We start from the raw sequence: 14,734 nt of genomic DNA, 5'->3' as shown, positions 1-14,734 counted from the left end.
ATGAAATATCCTGAGGATGAAATACCCTTCTCAAGGTCATATAAACCCTGGGTACATATGTATTATTTTATTATAATTAATATCATCCAATCAAAGAGACTAAAATAAATCTTAAAGTGCACTCAAATGTAGTTCTGAGTGTATATACGAGATATACTGTCTGCTCTGAAATTCAATACATTCTATAATATAGCAAGTCATCCCTAATGCCTACGTGCCTGAAGGACATGCCTCAGATCAGCGTACGATGCATACGTCGTGACGAATGGTGTGACGTCATGACGTACAAGGCGACGCTTCATGAATATTTATGAGGGGGTTTTGTAAGCAGTCACGTTGCGTTGCGGCATCAGTACGACAGAGTGAGTTGGTCAGAGAGCATCCTCTTCACCATCATCTTTTACACTCCAAGCAGGTAAGAGATCAGTCTATCCGTATGGGTAATCATTTCTAAACTTAATTAATGTACTAACAAGACTTCTACAGAGCTAATTTGGATATAAATTCTAGACATTTTATATTATTAATAATAATAGTAATAATAATCAGTGAGTACAGAGTAGTTTTGGCTTCATTAAGGATTATTCGACAGGTGTTTCATTAGTTTTTTATTTATTTATTGTGAAAAACTTGTGTGTAATACTTATAATACTAACGCTAACGATACTGTTCATCTAGTAAACAACGCCTAAGTGTTATTGCTCAATAATACAGGTTTTGTAGTTAATTGTGTAGTGTAGCTCATGAAGCAGGGGTTAGAGGGTTTTACTGTAATGTTAGTTAGATATCTGGAGAAAAGTATCAGGGGGAAAAACGTGTATCATCATCATCATCATCACTGACAACCTTGAACACAGGTTAGGACATTATCCTCCTCCTCTTCCGCATTGTGACCTCAAGTACAGGAAGGATCAAGAAAAAAAAGGATTGGGGATGTCTTTCATTCAATTCAACCCCACATTTCTTAGTAATAACTATTAAATTGTGTGATTGTTGATCAGTTGTAGGATGAATGGATGGATGGATGGATGCAGAGGGTGATGTTTGCCTGATGAGGGTGTGTGCCTGTGTGCACGTACGCATTTCCATCAGCAGCGGGTGGTGGTTAGCTTAGCCTTTCCGGAAAAAAACTGTTCCCTGGAGGCTGACTAATCCGCCACATCTTTCTAAACTCATCAAATGATGAATATAAATGGCAAAGACCATGGGTTCCTGGTCGAAGTCATCGTGACTAGCTGTAAAAATCCTAATTTTGTCAAACCATCATTGAGAAACCATCACAAAATGGCGTATACGGGAAACGTCAACACTGCGCTTCAAAAACGCAGACACTAGCATTCTGTAGGTATAAAATAATAAATAAAAAAAAAGCAGACACGTGTCTGCGCTGATATGACGCATCTCTGATGCTCGGGTTTAACATGGTTGCTATAGTTCTACTGCGCATGTCATGAGCTGTACAGTTTCACATCCACATTAATCCACCATGATCCAATCTTAACCTTGAGAGTTATGAGTTGTTGTTTTTTTTAGTCACTTATATATTAAAGTACTGAATATATATGTTTATTTATTCAGTCTCTTATATATTCAGTACTTATAACATCTCAAAAAAGATGTTTGGATAACAGGTGGCTTGTTGATGGTTGACACCATAAATACTGTTGTGTGTAAATTTATTTATTTATTTTTTTTCCCAACAGCAAAACAGAGCTTATTCTTTGTGCCAAAAGAATAAAATTAAATTTAATACTTGAAAATTAGTGTTGCAGTACAAACCTGGATTTGCCATTTCTTTTCGCATATGTGTATGCGTGAAATAAAAATTCATAAAAAATTAAAGGAAATAATGGCATTTTGAATTTTCCATGCAACATTAGAGACATCAAAAAATGATCAAAATCATGATTTATATCGAAATATGAATTTTCTTTGTTATATTAGGATTTTGTGGCCGTAATTAAAATTAAAACGCGAACAGGGAGGGGGAAAAAAAGCATTTCATTTTCTTAATGAGCTGCAAAACACATTATGCATTTTAATTTTTAAATTATAATTTTAAATTTTGGCACAAAATGCCTCTCCTAGTGATTCAGGAGTTCGTTCCCAGTGATCATTCCCAGTGCTGAGTCACACAGTGCCTGGCTCGGTCACACAGCTGATGTTGATGTTGAAGGTGTTGATCAGGTAGGAGAATGGTGCTGGAGCTGCATCCTTCGAGGTGCTGGATCTTGTTTTATCCGGTCGATGTTTGGCGCCTTTACAGTCTCCCTCTCTCTGATGAATGTGACCGGTACACGAGTGGGAGGCGGCCTGGGAGTGACGCAATGCAGAACCACAGCAGATCGTGTTCAAGACAGGATGCACACGAGACCTGAGCCGCTGTTAGAAACGTCTGAGCTTTTACGTGTATATGACTCTTATCACTTCAGATTCATGCTATAATGGATTCTCAAAAGCTCTCTGAATGCGCTGTGATCTGTTGAAACATCATGTTCCTAAATGTCATGTTCCTATGTAAACAGACTTTATGTAAACCGAAGCCTATAAAGTTACAAGAATGGAAAAATGGTACAGATGTTGAATAAGGAATAAACACAGTGAGGTGTGCTGTTACAGGAAAATAAACAGTGACAGGGTGGGGTTATGCAGTCAGACATGAATCAGAGTCCACATGGGAGTGGATCATTTTCCTCTAACAGCACATCCTAAAGTGTTTGTTTCCTTTTATACCACATCAGTTGCCAATGATTCCAATATTTAAATTATTAATTTGCAAGACAAAGAGAGATGTAAAATAGGAGAGCTCATGTACATTTAATCCCGTCCGGATAGCGCTTAAGACAGTCCTGTGGTGGAAAACTTTCACTGATATTGGAGACTCCTTCCATAAATGTTAAATAAACATCTCATTACGGAAACCTTCACCATAGGTGCTGTTCTAGAAAATTAATCACCACCTTCTGACCAATCAGATTTGAGAATTCAACAGCTCTGTGGCGGAAATGGAAATAAATTATGTGTCTAGTAATATTAGCATTTGATCACTTTTGCTTTTGAGATGAATGACCTCATGATGACCTTCCCAGCATCCGTATGGTTGTCTTACAAGTCTGCAGTCGGCCATTTTTAGCTCCGGCTTCCGAACATCACGGAAATGTATCGCTGTAATGACCGCCAGTCACATGACTCGGTTCAAGCCAAGATCTCGAAACATCTCGGTGCGTTTTCTTTACTAGATTTTTCTTCTTTAACTTGATTAAGAACAGAAATGAATCGAAATGTTTTTCCTGCACTGGCTGTCCAGGAGCACGCGAAACAGACGTTGGCCTTCGCAGCACTTTAGATTGATCTTTAAAATTAATGTAACACAGTGCGAGTCTAGCACACACTCCTGTGTCTTGACTCTTTTATGAGCAGGTGTGTCGTTTGCGCTATCGCCAGAGCGCCTAAACATTAACCAAATGATTCATTTTTCATTTGTTCAGCCTCAGCCTTTTCATTCACCAACCTGATACACTCAGTACGAGTCACGATGTGCTGTCTTAGCGTATCACGTGCATCGTTAGAACTTCAATTGCATGTTTTACAAAAAAGTTTAGACCAATTAGAGAGAAAAACACACCTTGTATAAAGCACAGTGAGTGATGATGCTAATGACTTTATAAAGTAGCTGATTATTGCACTACAAGATCACATCCAATCTTAGTTTAAACAATTCTGTCTATTTTATACATCCCATATACTTATATATAATTATACAATAAAAATAATCTTTTGTAAATCTTGAATAAAAATGTCTGAATTCAATTTCAAATCCCACCAGAATGTCGCACTACAACAAGTAAATATTACATTTCTGTTAAAATTATATAAAAAATAAAATTGCCATCCGAAAAAGTTTTATCCGAAATAAATGAAGCCCAGGTTATAAGCAAACCTCCAACTACATGTGATGTTTGAAGTGACACCGTTTGGGGTATTTACAGTGCCTCCATACAATTATTGGAACCCTCTTAAAAAATAAAAATAAAAAATCAAATGAATTACAATTCTACACAAATTTTTACAGTTAATATTTGGTGGCTTTTAATGTGGTGAGAATAACAACTTTCTCATGTGTGCAACATCATATTCATACCCCAGGGAAACAGGATTCTAGGAACTGAGAGCAAATGAAGAATGTTATTGAAATTTTTTTTTTTTTTTTTTAAATATATTTTTTTAAATATTTTGTCGGATATTTTTTGAGAGAATTTTTTATTATTTTTATTATTTTTTTTAAAGCATTTGTAATGAGAGGGATTTTTTTTTTTTTTTTTTTTTTTTTTTTTTGTGTGTGTGTGAAACTACCATTAAATTATAATTAGTGTAATTAAGATTATTGGGACAGCAGGGTTTCAGGTGTTTTAAAAATTTAAAGTCGGTTATGGTCATGAAGTACTGAGTTGGAAGGAAAGGGTTAAATCCCAAGCCGTGTTTTTTTTTTTTTTTGGTTTTTTTTTTGTGTGTGTGTGTGTGTGTGTGTGTGTGTGTGTGTGTGTGTGTGTGTGTGTGTGGCATTGTGATTTCTTTGAAAGCCCGTAGGCCGTGGTTGGCGGTTGGCAAGGATAACAGTGTTTCTCAAACAGAGGTTGCCTATATGTGCTCCCTTCTCTCCCTCGTGTACGGAGGTGATGAACGAGGCAGGGTTGCCAAGGCTCAGGCTTGTTTTCTGTGGAAACTTTGGTTTGGCGAACAGCGCGGCTGATTCACGGATGAGTGCAGTTTGTGCCCTGGTGGGAACATGAGACTCCTGCTTCCATGTGTATGATTCATATGGTGTCAGTATGCAAATATATACTGCTCTATACACTGCTAGATGCGTGTATAATGAACTAATAATCTCCTTTCCCTCCATTTTGGGTTGATTCACTCAAAGCATTAAGTGCAGTGAGATGTTTGTCGTGTCATGGCATCCCATGATTACACACAGCCAGTTCGTGCCGGTTTCAGCTTGTTCGGTTGGACGCAGTTGGTGAGGGGGCGAGCAGTAGGGAGAACGTGAGACGAAGATCAACGAAGTCTCGAGAAAAAAGACTGGTGATTTGTGATAAACGTGAAGACTAATCCAAACCCGCATTGGTTTTGGATTAGTCTTGAAAATCCGGCTGCTTAAAGTAAAATAAAAAACAAATAAAGGAGAGAGTGATGATTTTACGGTAACTGGTTTACAAAGGGATGAATGAATGACTTTAGCTATGGTTTAAAGTACCTGGCTAGATTTCTCCCTCTGCACGTAGACCAGTAAGAGCGATGTAATGAGCTCTGACAGCAAAGTTTAGACAAGCGTAAGTTCATAAGCCCTCTTTGGAAATCTCTGTCCTGCTCAGCGGTACATCAGCGGTCGTTATATAAGCCAGCTTTTTTCTGGCGCTTGTTTGGAAACAGACGAGGACTTCTAACCAGAGTGAATTTGCTACGCTGGCACTTTTTCCAAAGTAGCACAGAAATGCATTGCACTGTTTTCTGTTCACACCTCGGAGACAAAGCGCAGTGTAGCTAGAAGTCAAGTCCAGTAGACTTTACTGTCATTCCTCTCATACGGACCTAACCTAGGAACGATCAGAATCATGGTGCGACAGTTAACATGGGCCAGTGAGACATGAGACGACAGACGAGAGGATAATAACACACTGGCTACGTTTACATGCACATCAGACTCCGTTTAAGGTCTATATTCGGGTTGCAGCCATTTTGTGAATTATGCATTTATTTATATGCGTACATGCGTCGGAATATTCCTGTATACGTGGTTTGGTTGTTGTAAGTGTGCCTGAGTTGCCATTCCTAAATACCTTGCCTACAGCTAAGCATCTGTTAGCACCCACAATTCCTTACGGGCTGAGCGTGTGCTTATATCTCCTTTCAGTGGAATTTCTGAATAAGGTGTTTACATGCAAAAATTTCCAATTAAAACTGGCATATTCCAGGGCTGGGGTTCGGAATTTAGGGAATCAGAATATTGTCTTAGTCTGAATCGGGCAATCGGATTGAGGTGATTTAAGGCAGAATTTGATATTGATTTGACGAACAATAAGATTCGAGTTAGTAGCTTCCGATTGAAACCGTTCCCGAAGAAGCCACAGATTTAGTGTTTTGTGTTGCCATGCCAACGCACAGACTCAGTGATAGCTAGCTAGCTAGCTAACAGGCTATCCTGCTGCTCGTCTTGCTAACACTGATCTGTACATTCCTGTTAAAGTCGCATCCGGTGAAATTGCTTCCCTTCTTTCTTTTCGTCGTCCAAAAGTCAGTAGTTATATTTACAAAAAAGTGTCGTTTGACATGTCCGCTGATGATTTCGCTAACTCTACAGTAGGAGCGGTTTCAAAGTAACGAACTATTGCTTGAATTGGAATTTTTGGAACGGACACAGAAAAACAGCGTGGTGCAAACAGTGAAACGTACCAGAGCGTTACGTTATACTAAATATCAGCACTCGTATAATCGCTCGCAGCCTGTCCAATCAAATCAGCGGGCCTGAACTAACTGTTGTATAATTAATAGCAATTGATTTATGGTCATTTTATGGTCGTTTATGCTATTTAAATCCACACGCTCTTACTGTAAAGTATAAACATTAAACACAGCAGAAATCCAGAACTCGTTGCAGAGAAATAATGCTAATATAAGCTCTGTGTGTAGTCTTGAGCAGCAGCGTGAACATGTGAAGTGTCTCAGTGCATCCTGTTCACTCTCTCTCTCTCTCTCTCTCTCTCTCTCTCTCTCTCTCTCTCAGGTTGTTTTGAGCAGCAGGCATCATGACGCACCAGTACCCAGCACTCACTGCCGAGCAGAAGAAGGAGCTGCAGGAGATCGCCCAGCGCATCGTCGCGCCTGGCAAAGGCATCCTCGCTGCGGATGAGTCCACAGGTCCCACAAATTAGCTTCAGTACCTAGCATATGACTGTCTGATATACAGATGCATGCTGTGCAGGACATGCGTTAACAGCTAGTCCTGTTTTAGTCCTGTTTTAATCCTGTTTTAGCCCTGTTTTAGCCCTGTTTTAGCCCTGTGCACTTTCAATATATAGAAATAAAGAATGATTAAATGCAGCTTTCAAGTGAATGGGCAGAAATTACACATTGGATCACAGTGATGACACTTTTCCATTAAACTAGAAGCAAAAATCTCTTTCACTTTTTAAATAACAGTATTTCCTATTAAAAAAAAAAGGAGTGGCAAAATTATTGCACTGAGAAATAATTTCATTTCAGACCGTGTCTCCATTTTAAAAAAAAAAAAAAAAAAAAAAAAAAAAAAAAAACTTTTTTAATTAATTTAAAAAGTTAAATCTGATTGTTTCTCCATATAACTGTGGCTCAAAATATCACTCATAGCAAATTATAAATGTTAATGAATATATGATTGTGAAGTCGACTGTGTTTAACAATTTATTTATAGTTACAACGCTTGACTCTATGTTCAATCTAGAGAAAAAATTATATTTTCTACGTACACGTGCAACATGGAGCTGCGATTTCAGCGACTGAGCGACATTTGAATTAAGATTTTCACAATCCTATACAAATTGGGTATGAAGTAGTAAAGCAACAAATCTAAATTATCGACTCGAATGATTGGTCAGACCAATCCTGTGTCTCTGAACTCTCACAAGAGACAAACTACAAGCGACACGTGTGACTTGACGCTTGATATTGTGAGCTTGTGATGATAATTACTTTGGTAAAATATGTCGTGACTGTTACAAGCTGAGGCTTGCACCACTTCCTCTGGGATGAAGCAATAAGTGTGTGTGTGTGTGTGTGTGTGTGTGTGTGTGTGTGTGTGTGTGTGTGTGTGTGTGCGCGCGCACAAACAGGAAGCATGGCCAAGCGCCTGAACCCCATCGGCGTTGAGAACACGGAAGAGAACCGCCGTCTGTACCGCCAGCTCCTCTTCACGGCTGACGAGCGCATAGACAAATGCATCGGTGGCGTCATCTTTTTCCACGAGACGCTTTACCAGAGCACGGACGACGGCACTAATTTTGCCAAGCTGATCAAGGACAGGGGCATTGTCGTGGGCATTAAGGTATAATTATTTATTTATTTATTTCCTTATGTATTTATTTTCAGGTCACATGAGCACATCGAGCCTACTGCATGTTTATTATTCTGATTATTTTTTCATATGAATTCAAATTGTTCTTATCTTTGCAAACTCATGGAAGCCCAGTAGCTGTGAGTGTGTATAAATAACACAGCCAGCGCAGGATTAGGGTCAGGATTAGGATTGGGATTAGGTGACTGTACATGGAAGCCTTTAGAGTGAAATGCTACCTCCATGGCTACATGATTTATTATTAAAGATGGTAGACAATAGGAGCAGAAGAGGGAATTTTCCATCAGCGGTTTTCAAAGTGCATTTCTTCTTAACATGGCCAACATGTAGCAGCATTTATGATGATATACAGTGAGGGGAAATAAATATTCAGACATCTTAGGTTTTGTTATTTAACACATTTCCAGTGCGGATATCCACTTTAAATTCACACACAATGTAATGAAGCATGAACAAAGATATGTTTTAAAAAAACAAGAACAAAATTGATAAGGGGGAAGATGTATTTGGACTATATGGAAATGTGTGTGTGTTTGTGTGTGAATGTTACATAAAAATGAGCGAAGTTCTAGAAAAGATGTTGCCATTGTCTGGGGAAAATAGCACTCATGGTAAAAGTGAAGGAGCTTCCTAAAGTTCTCAGGGACAGCAATATTAAATAACACTCGAATGGAAAAACACTACAGAGCCATAGCAATGATCATAAACGTCCCTGTCAGTACGACTGGTTCAATAATATGCAGGTGGAAAGTTCATGGAACCACAATGAATCGTTCCCCAGACAGGTCCACCATACAAGATTTCACAACATACTCTCAGGCTAATGTTGAAGAAGGTAAGAGAGAAGCCAGAGGTCACTGGAAAAGAGTTGCAGGACGACCTGAAAGCAGCAGGAACAACAGTTACACAGAGAACAATAACCAGCGAAGTGCACCACTATCATCTCGGTTCCTACACCTCACACTAAACTCCTCTGCTTAAAAAAAATAAATAAAATAAAGAAGCACAGAGATGCACGTCGAAAATTGTTTAGACAATTCAGAACAATATTCTCTGCTCGGACAAAACTAGAAGTCTTTGGCAATCTTTCAGCTCGTCGTGTTTGGAGAGCAAAGGGTGTCCGACAAAAGTGTCTGAATATTTATTTCCCCACACTGTATCTTGGTGAATGCTACCTTTAGAACTGAATGAGATTTTTATTTTTAGATTTATTTTTAGATTTTTGAGTTCCAGCGCTAAAGACTGTTCATCTCCCAACAGGTCGACAAAGGCGTTGTTCCTCTGGCAGGGACCAATGGTGAAACCACCACACAGGGTAAAGACATTATTTTTTAATTTATTTTATTTATTTATTCATTTATTTTATTTTTTAATTATTTTTTATTTATTTATTTAAAAAAAATTTTTTTGGTGGGGGGGTGGGTCAGGCTAATTTTAAGTAACGGGCCACTTTACTCTTAGTCCAATGTCAAGGCAAAAAAAAAAAATCACACATTAACAACAACTTTTAAATTGCATACATGTTCAAATTACTGCTATTTATCTGAAAAGTACTTTCTGAATGCAACGGTTTGAACAGATATCATTTACAAAACAAATTGGAAGAAAAAAATCCAAATTATTGTTCTACCCTATAGCTATAGTTTGGCTTGCATAAGTATTCACCCCCCTGGGTTTAGGATGATATGTCATGAATCACAAAATAGCCCATAATATTGGGGGGATATCGTCAGTGTAGTTTGTAAAATTATTATATTTTCAAAAAGAAAATGAAAAATTGAGAGAGTATTCACTCCTGTTGTTGTGAAACCCCTGAATTGGTTGTCTTGGAAAGAGACATGGTTACAGCGTCAAAGTTGTAGCTCCATCTACCTTTTTTTTTTTTTTTTAATCTTTCTATTCATTTACAGTCCACAAGATGCTGATAATTTGAAACCCAGATTCAAATTCTTTTGCTGGGACAGATTTGAACGTTTACAGGGATAGTTTCAACCCGCAGGCCACATGTTCAACACCCTCAAACGTGTCATTGATGATGTTTTGTGTGTGCAGGGCTGGATGGCCTGTCAGAACGCTGTGCTCAGTACAAGAAGGACGGAGCTGACTTCGCTAAGTGGCGTTGTGTGCTGAAGATCAGCGAGACCACTCCCTCAGAGCTGGCGATCATGGAGAACGCCAATGTCCTGGCTCGCTATGCAAGCATCTGCCAGCAGGTGAGCTCTGAAACACCTCGTGCTCCGGATCACGTTGCTCAGTTCAGACAGTGAGATGTAGTGATGATGATAATATAAATGAAATATAATCCCGTCCTCTTTTTTCTGTTTTGTAGAACGGCATCGTGCCCATCGTGGAGCCAGAGATCCTGCCTGACGGAGATCATGACCTCAAGCGTTGCCAGTACGTCACAGAGAAGGTAAATAATCTCTTGAGCTGTAATTGCATTTGTATAAGAGGAATAAAACACTTTGTGACGTGCTGAAGGTGTTAGCTTCACTTTCTGCGCCGCATCACAACACTCTGGCGTTGATTATTTTCCTTAAAAGTGCTATCGTCAATATTTTTCATTTCATAGTAGCACAAATTTTAGCATGTAATAGCACAAATTTCACTTTATAGACACGCCCCTTCACATCCTCCTAAAACATTATGACGAGACGCTTTCAAGCAGTTGAATGTCCGAGTGCGGTTGAAAGTGATGTCATGACAGTCCTTGCTAAGTCTAGTTGAACCACCATAAGTCTTAGAGGCGGAGCTTTGTGCACATGGGTGGAAATGGAGGTGGGCTAAGTGAGTAAAAAAAAAAATAATAATAATAATACATCATTTTAAAAATCTTATTCAGATGCACCCATTTAACCATGAGAGACCTATTTTTCACAAATTTTACATAATGCACCTTTAACAAAATGTCATGTTTTGTTCCTTAGTTATCACAGACTTATCACAGACTTATCCCATGTGAATGAAACAGTGCAGTCTCTCAGGGTTTTCCAATCCACCTCAATATTAATTTTCAATATTAATTTCGTCTTTTTTTTTGATCGATTGGTTTTCTTCACAACGGTTTGTCATTACATTAGTGATTTCAGCTAACATGTCTCCAGCAGCTGCATGGCCATTGGCGTTTCCAGGCTCTGCTGTATGTTATTTGGTGCTCAGCAGTGCCCCTAGTGGTCAGAAGTTAACATCAACTCTAAACCAACAAACATTATTTTTACCTTCTAATGCATTACTGTGCTCCAGGTCCTCGCTGCCTGCTACAAGGCTCTGTCTGACCATCACGTCTACCTGGAGGGCACACTGCTCAAACCCAACATGGTGACCGCCGGACACTCCTGCCCCACCAAATACAGCAATGCGGAGATTGCCATGGCAACAGTCACTGCCCTGCGCCGCACCGTTCCTCCAGCAGTCACAGGTAACGTATCATAGCGCTTGCGTTTCTCTTAAATTAGCTTTACACTCTTGGGCAATATTCCCTGTCACTCTGGCACCTACTTTACCATTTTTTTGCGTGATTAATCCCTTCATTCTCCTATCGCAGTACATGAGCTCTACACTCACACAAGAATGTTGACAGTTTAATGGCAGTGAGTAATGGCTTTACTCAGCACTGTGGCTAATCGAGTGCTTTTTCTCACCCAGGCGTAACCTTCCTGTCTGGAGGACAGAGTGAAGAGGAGGCATCCGTCAACCTGAACGCCATCAACAACTGCCCCCTGATCAAGCCGTGGGCGCTCACCTTCTCCTACGGCCGTGCTCTGCAGGCTTCAGCTCTCGGCGCCTGGCGCGGGGTCAAGGAGAACACGAAAGCCGCTACTGAGGAGTTCATCAAGCGCGCTGAGGTTAGTTCTGCCTGCACTTGTCTGCTTATTAGTCCCGAATTCATCAAAAAGTTCATGATGTGACTCAGAAGACCAGTGGCACATTACACCTGAGATTTTCCACCTGAGAGCATATTTTAGTGAGTGGCTTATGAGTCATGATCATCTACCAAGAGCCGTCCATTACCACCTTTTTAACAGAAGAATTGCGATGATTTAATTACTTAACTTTTATTATTATTATTAATAATAATACTTGTAATTGGCTTTCTCTGTGGAGTCAATATGCTTGTTCACATGCATGATTTTAAGCTGTGATGATGAACATATTTACTGTGTATATGAAAATTTTCTAAATTTGTAATAAAGTAATTAATTAAAATGATTAAATTTTCCCATTTAGAACTGTTCTAAGCATATCTTTATAAATATTTGTCATGTGACAAATGATTGGCAATATGTTTTCAAGATTATAGCACAAGTCTGATTGTCTTCACTACTACAAGATAGCAGATTGTTCTCTTAATTTTTTTATTTACATCTAATAATGAATATCTCAATGCTCATGTATGTCTTATAGATGAAGGCATTGACTTCTAATAAAATATACAGCAGCCGTACAATCTGATATATGGTGAAGTTGAATATGAATAATTTTTTTTTCTTCCTCCCTCATGATGTTGATTTGCTTTTCCCCGCAGGCTAACGGCCTGGCCGCTCAGGGAAAGTACGTGTCCAGCGGAACTGGCGGAGCTGCAGCACAGTCTCTGTACGTGGCCAACCACGCCTACTAAACCCCAGCCCCATCGCCCCGCCTTCTCCAGCTTCTGCCGACCAGTAGTATCATCCACAGCAGCTTCCCTCTCCGTTTCACCAGCCAATCACAGGCCTGCGCTGACCTCTGTCCTCCGTGCAAGAGTTATCAATAAAATGTCTTCTAGTCTGTCTAGCTAAAACAAAAAAATTTCACAACACAGCAACACAGTAGCAGGGAAGGTCGGAAAGCTGAACAAGGCGATCTTAAAAGGTCATTTTGTGACATTGGTTCTAAAATATTAATCAGATAGTGTTGCCTGCATGGCCAGATTATTAAAACCTGATTTAAGTTGTGTTATTTAATTTCATTTGGAAACCTTTTTTTTTTTCTTTTCTTTTGATAAGTATTCAATTCCAAGACGCTCACGCCAGATTCTTTAGTTCTCGTGTCTCGTCATTCCCGTAACTTGCAGTCGATATCCTGTGATTGTGAGTGCAGAACGGCGGAGAGCGAACATGTTAATCATTCCAGAAGTGTGTGTCCAAAGCATTGCAGGAAGGTATGAGTAGAATAATCGCTGAGCAGGAGCATTCCTTCATAAGGTGTGTGTGAGAGAGAGAAGGGACGGAGTGGTGTGTGTATAGGTCAGTACTTCTGTGTGCATCACAACGGTTTTCAAGAACAATTGACTCGGACCAACAGAGGAACATTATTTAATATATAGTATCAAGTGTATCAAGTGGATTGCCCATCTACTGTTTGATCATCATAGAATACTAACTATATTAGTTTGCTTTTTTGTGTCGTGTGCTTGAATATACTACGCTCTCCCTCTCCATCTTTGTAGCATAGTGATACAGAGACAGTGAAGTTTAATGGCTTAATACGCTGGTGAGGACCTAATTATGGAGCACTTTGAGGGGAGCGGTCACTGCTGAATTGGATAAACCGTGATGTTGTTGTGGTGTTATTCCCTAAGCACTTGGTGTCAAAAATAAAAATATATAATATAAAATAAAGAGATTAAGAGCCCAGACATGTCTCCTCTGATTAATAATGTGGATTGCAAATCTAATGGTACAGTCCTTGAACTATTACAGGACAATATTCGTCTTATATAAGTATTCAACTGAAATGGGTTTAATTAGAATGATGTCAAGAAATACATCCCTATACAAAATGTTCCATAATACTGATACAATTTGCAAAATTACTTGGGATATGAAAAACATAAATGTTGTAATTGCATAAATATTCAATTTCTAAAATAATTTAGTTCTGGTGTAACCAGCTGCCCCCGGAGGTCACGTAATTAATTGAACAGAGTCACCCAGTATGCAATTAAAGTGTCAGGTGACCTCGATATAAATATATCCTGTTCCTGGAAGAATCCAAGAAGAGCCTCATGAACACCAAGGAGCTATCAAAACAACAAAGTATCCATCATGGTTTGGTTATTGAAAGAAAAGATCCCAATCATCCTTCAGAATACTATTAATTCCATAATTAAAATATGGAAAGAATGTGGTACTGCCTAAACGAGGTTGTTCACCAAAAATCCATGATCAGGTATACTAGTTGGAGAAGCAACCACGAGCCCAAGGTTAACTCTGAAGGAGCTGGAGAGATCCACAGCTCAGAAGGGAGAAGCAGTCCACAGGACAGCCATAGCCTGGATGCTCCATAAAGCTGGGTGATGAGAGTGAGGAGAAGAAAGTCATTCTTGGAAAGAAGAAGAAAAAAAGCCATGTTTTGGTGACCATTCCTATAGTTAAGCATGAGAACGCTATGCTGCCTTGAGTACAACGTCCCTATAGTAAAGCATGGTGGTGGTAGCGTCACTCCCTCTCCTTTTTTAAAGGCAGCTCGTAAGGCTTGTGAGGAGATTGGGGCAGCGTAAAGCAATGAAATGTAAATGTAAAACTTTTAAAACTACATTAAATATTTTTAATATAACTTCACTTTATTGCTATAAAGGAGTTTTGTATAGGAGTTGTGCAGCGTAACTCGATTAGTAGGAGGTGGATGGTGCAGGAGTACACCAGA

At 39.2% G+C, this 14,734-nt stretch overlaps 1 protein-coding gene across 1 annotated transcript; it reads left to right on the top strand.

The window, feature by feature from the left end:
- The first annotated feature begins 272 nt into the window (after positions 1 to 272).
- aldocb (aldolase C, fructose-bisphosphate, b) lies at positions 273 to 13,724 on the top strand. The gene is made up of 9 exons (XM_026938625.3): positions 273 to 415; positions 6,782 to 6,915; positions 7,866 to 8,077; positions 9,368 to 9,422; positions 10,160 to 10,320; positions 10,437 to 10,520; positions 11,351 to 11,525; positions 11,753 to 11,952; positions 12,633 to 13,724. Exons 2-9 carry the CDS (start codon positions 6,804 to 6,806, stop codon positions 12,723 to 12,725), a joined length of 1,092 nt encoding a protein of 363 aa, XP_026794426.1. The 5' UTR covers positions 273 to 415; positions 6,782 to 6,803; the 3' UTR covers positions 12,726 to 13,724.
- The last annotated feature ends 1,010 nt before the right edge of the window (positions 13,725 to 14,734 follow it).

The sequence above is a fragment of the Pangasianodon hypophthalmus genome, chromosome 15 (assembly GCF_027358585.1).
Source record: "Pangasianodon hypophthalmus isolate fPanHyp1 chromosome 15, fPanHyp1.pri, whole genome shotgun sequence".
Lineage (NCBI taxonomy): Eukaryota > Metazoa > Chordata > Actinopteri > Siluriformes > Pangasiidae > Pangasianodon > Pangasianodon hypophthalmus.
This window is presented reverse-complemented; position numbering and strand designations above follow the sequence as displayed.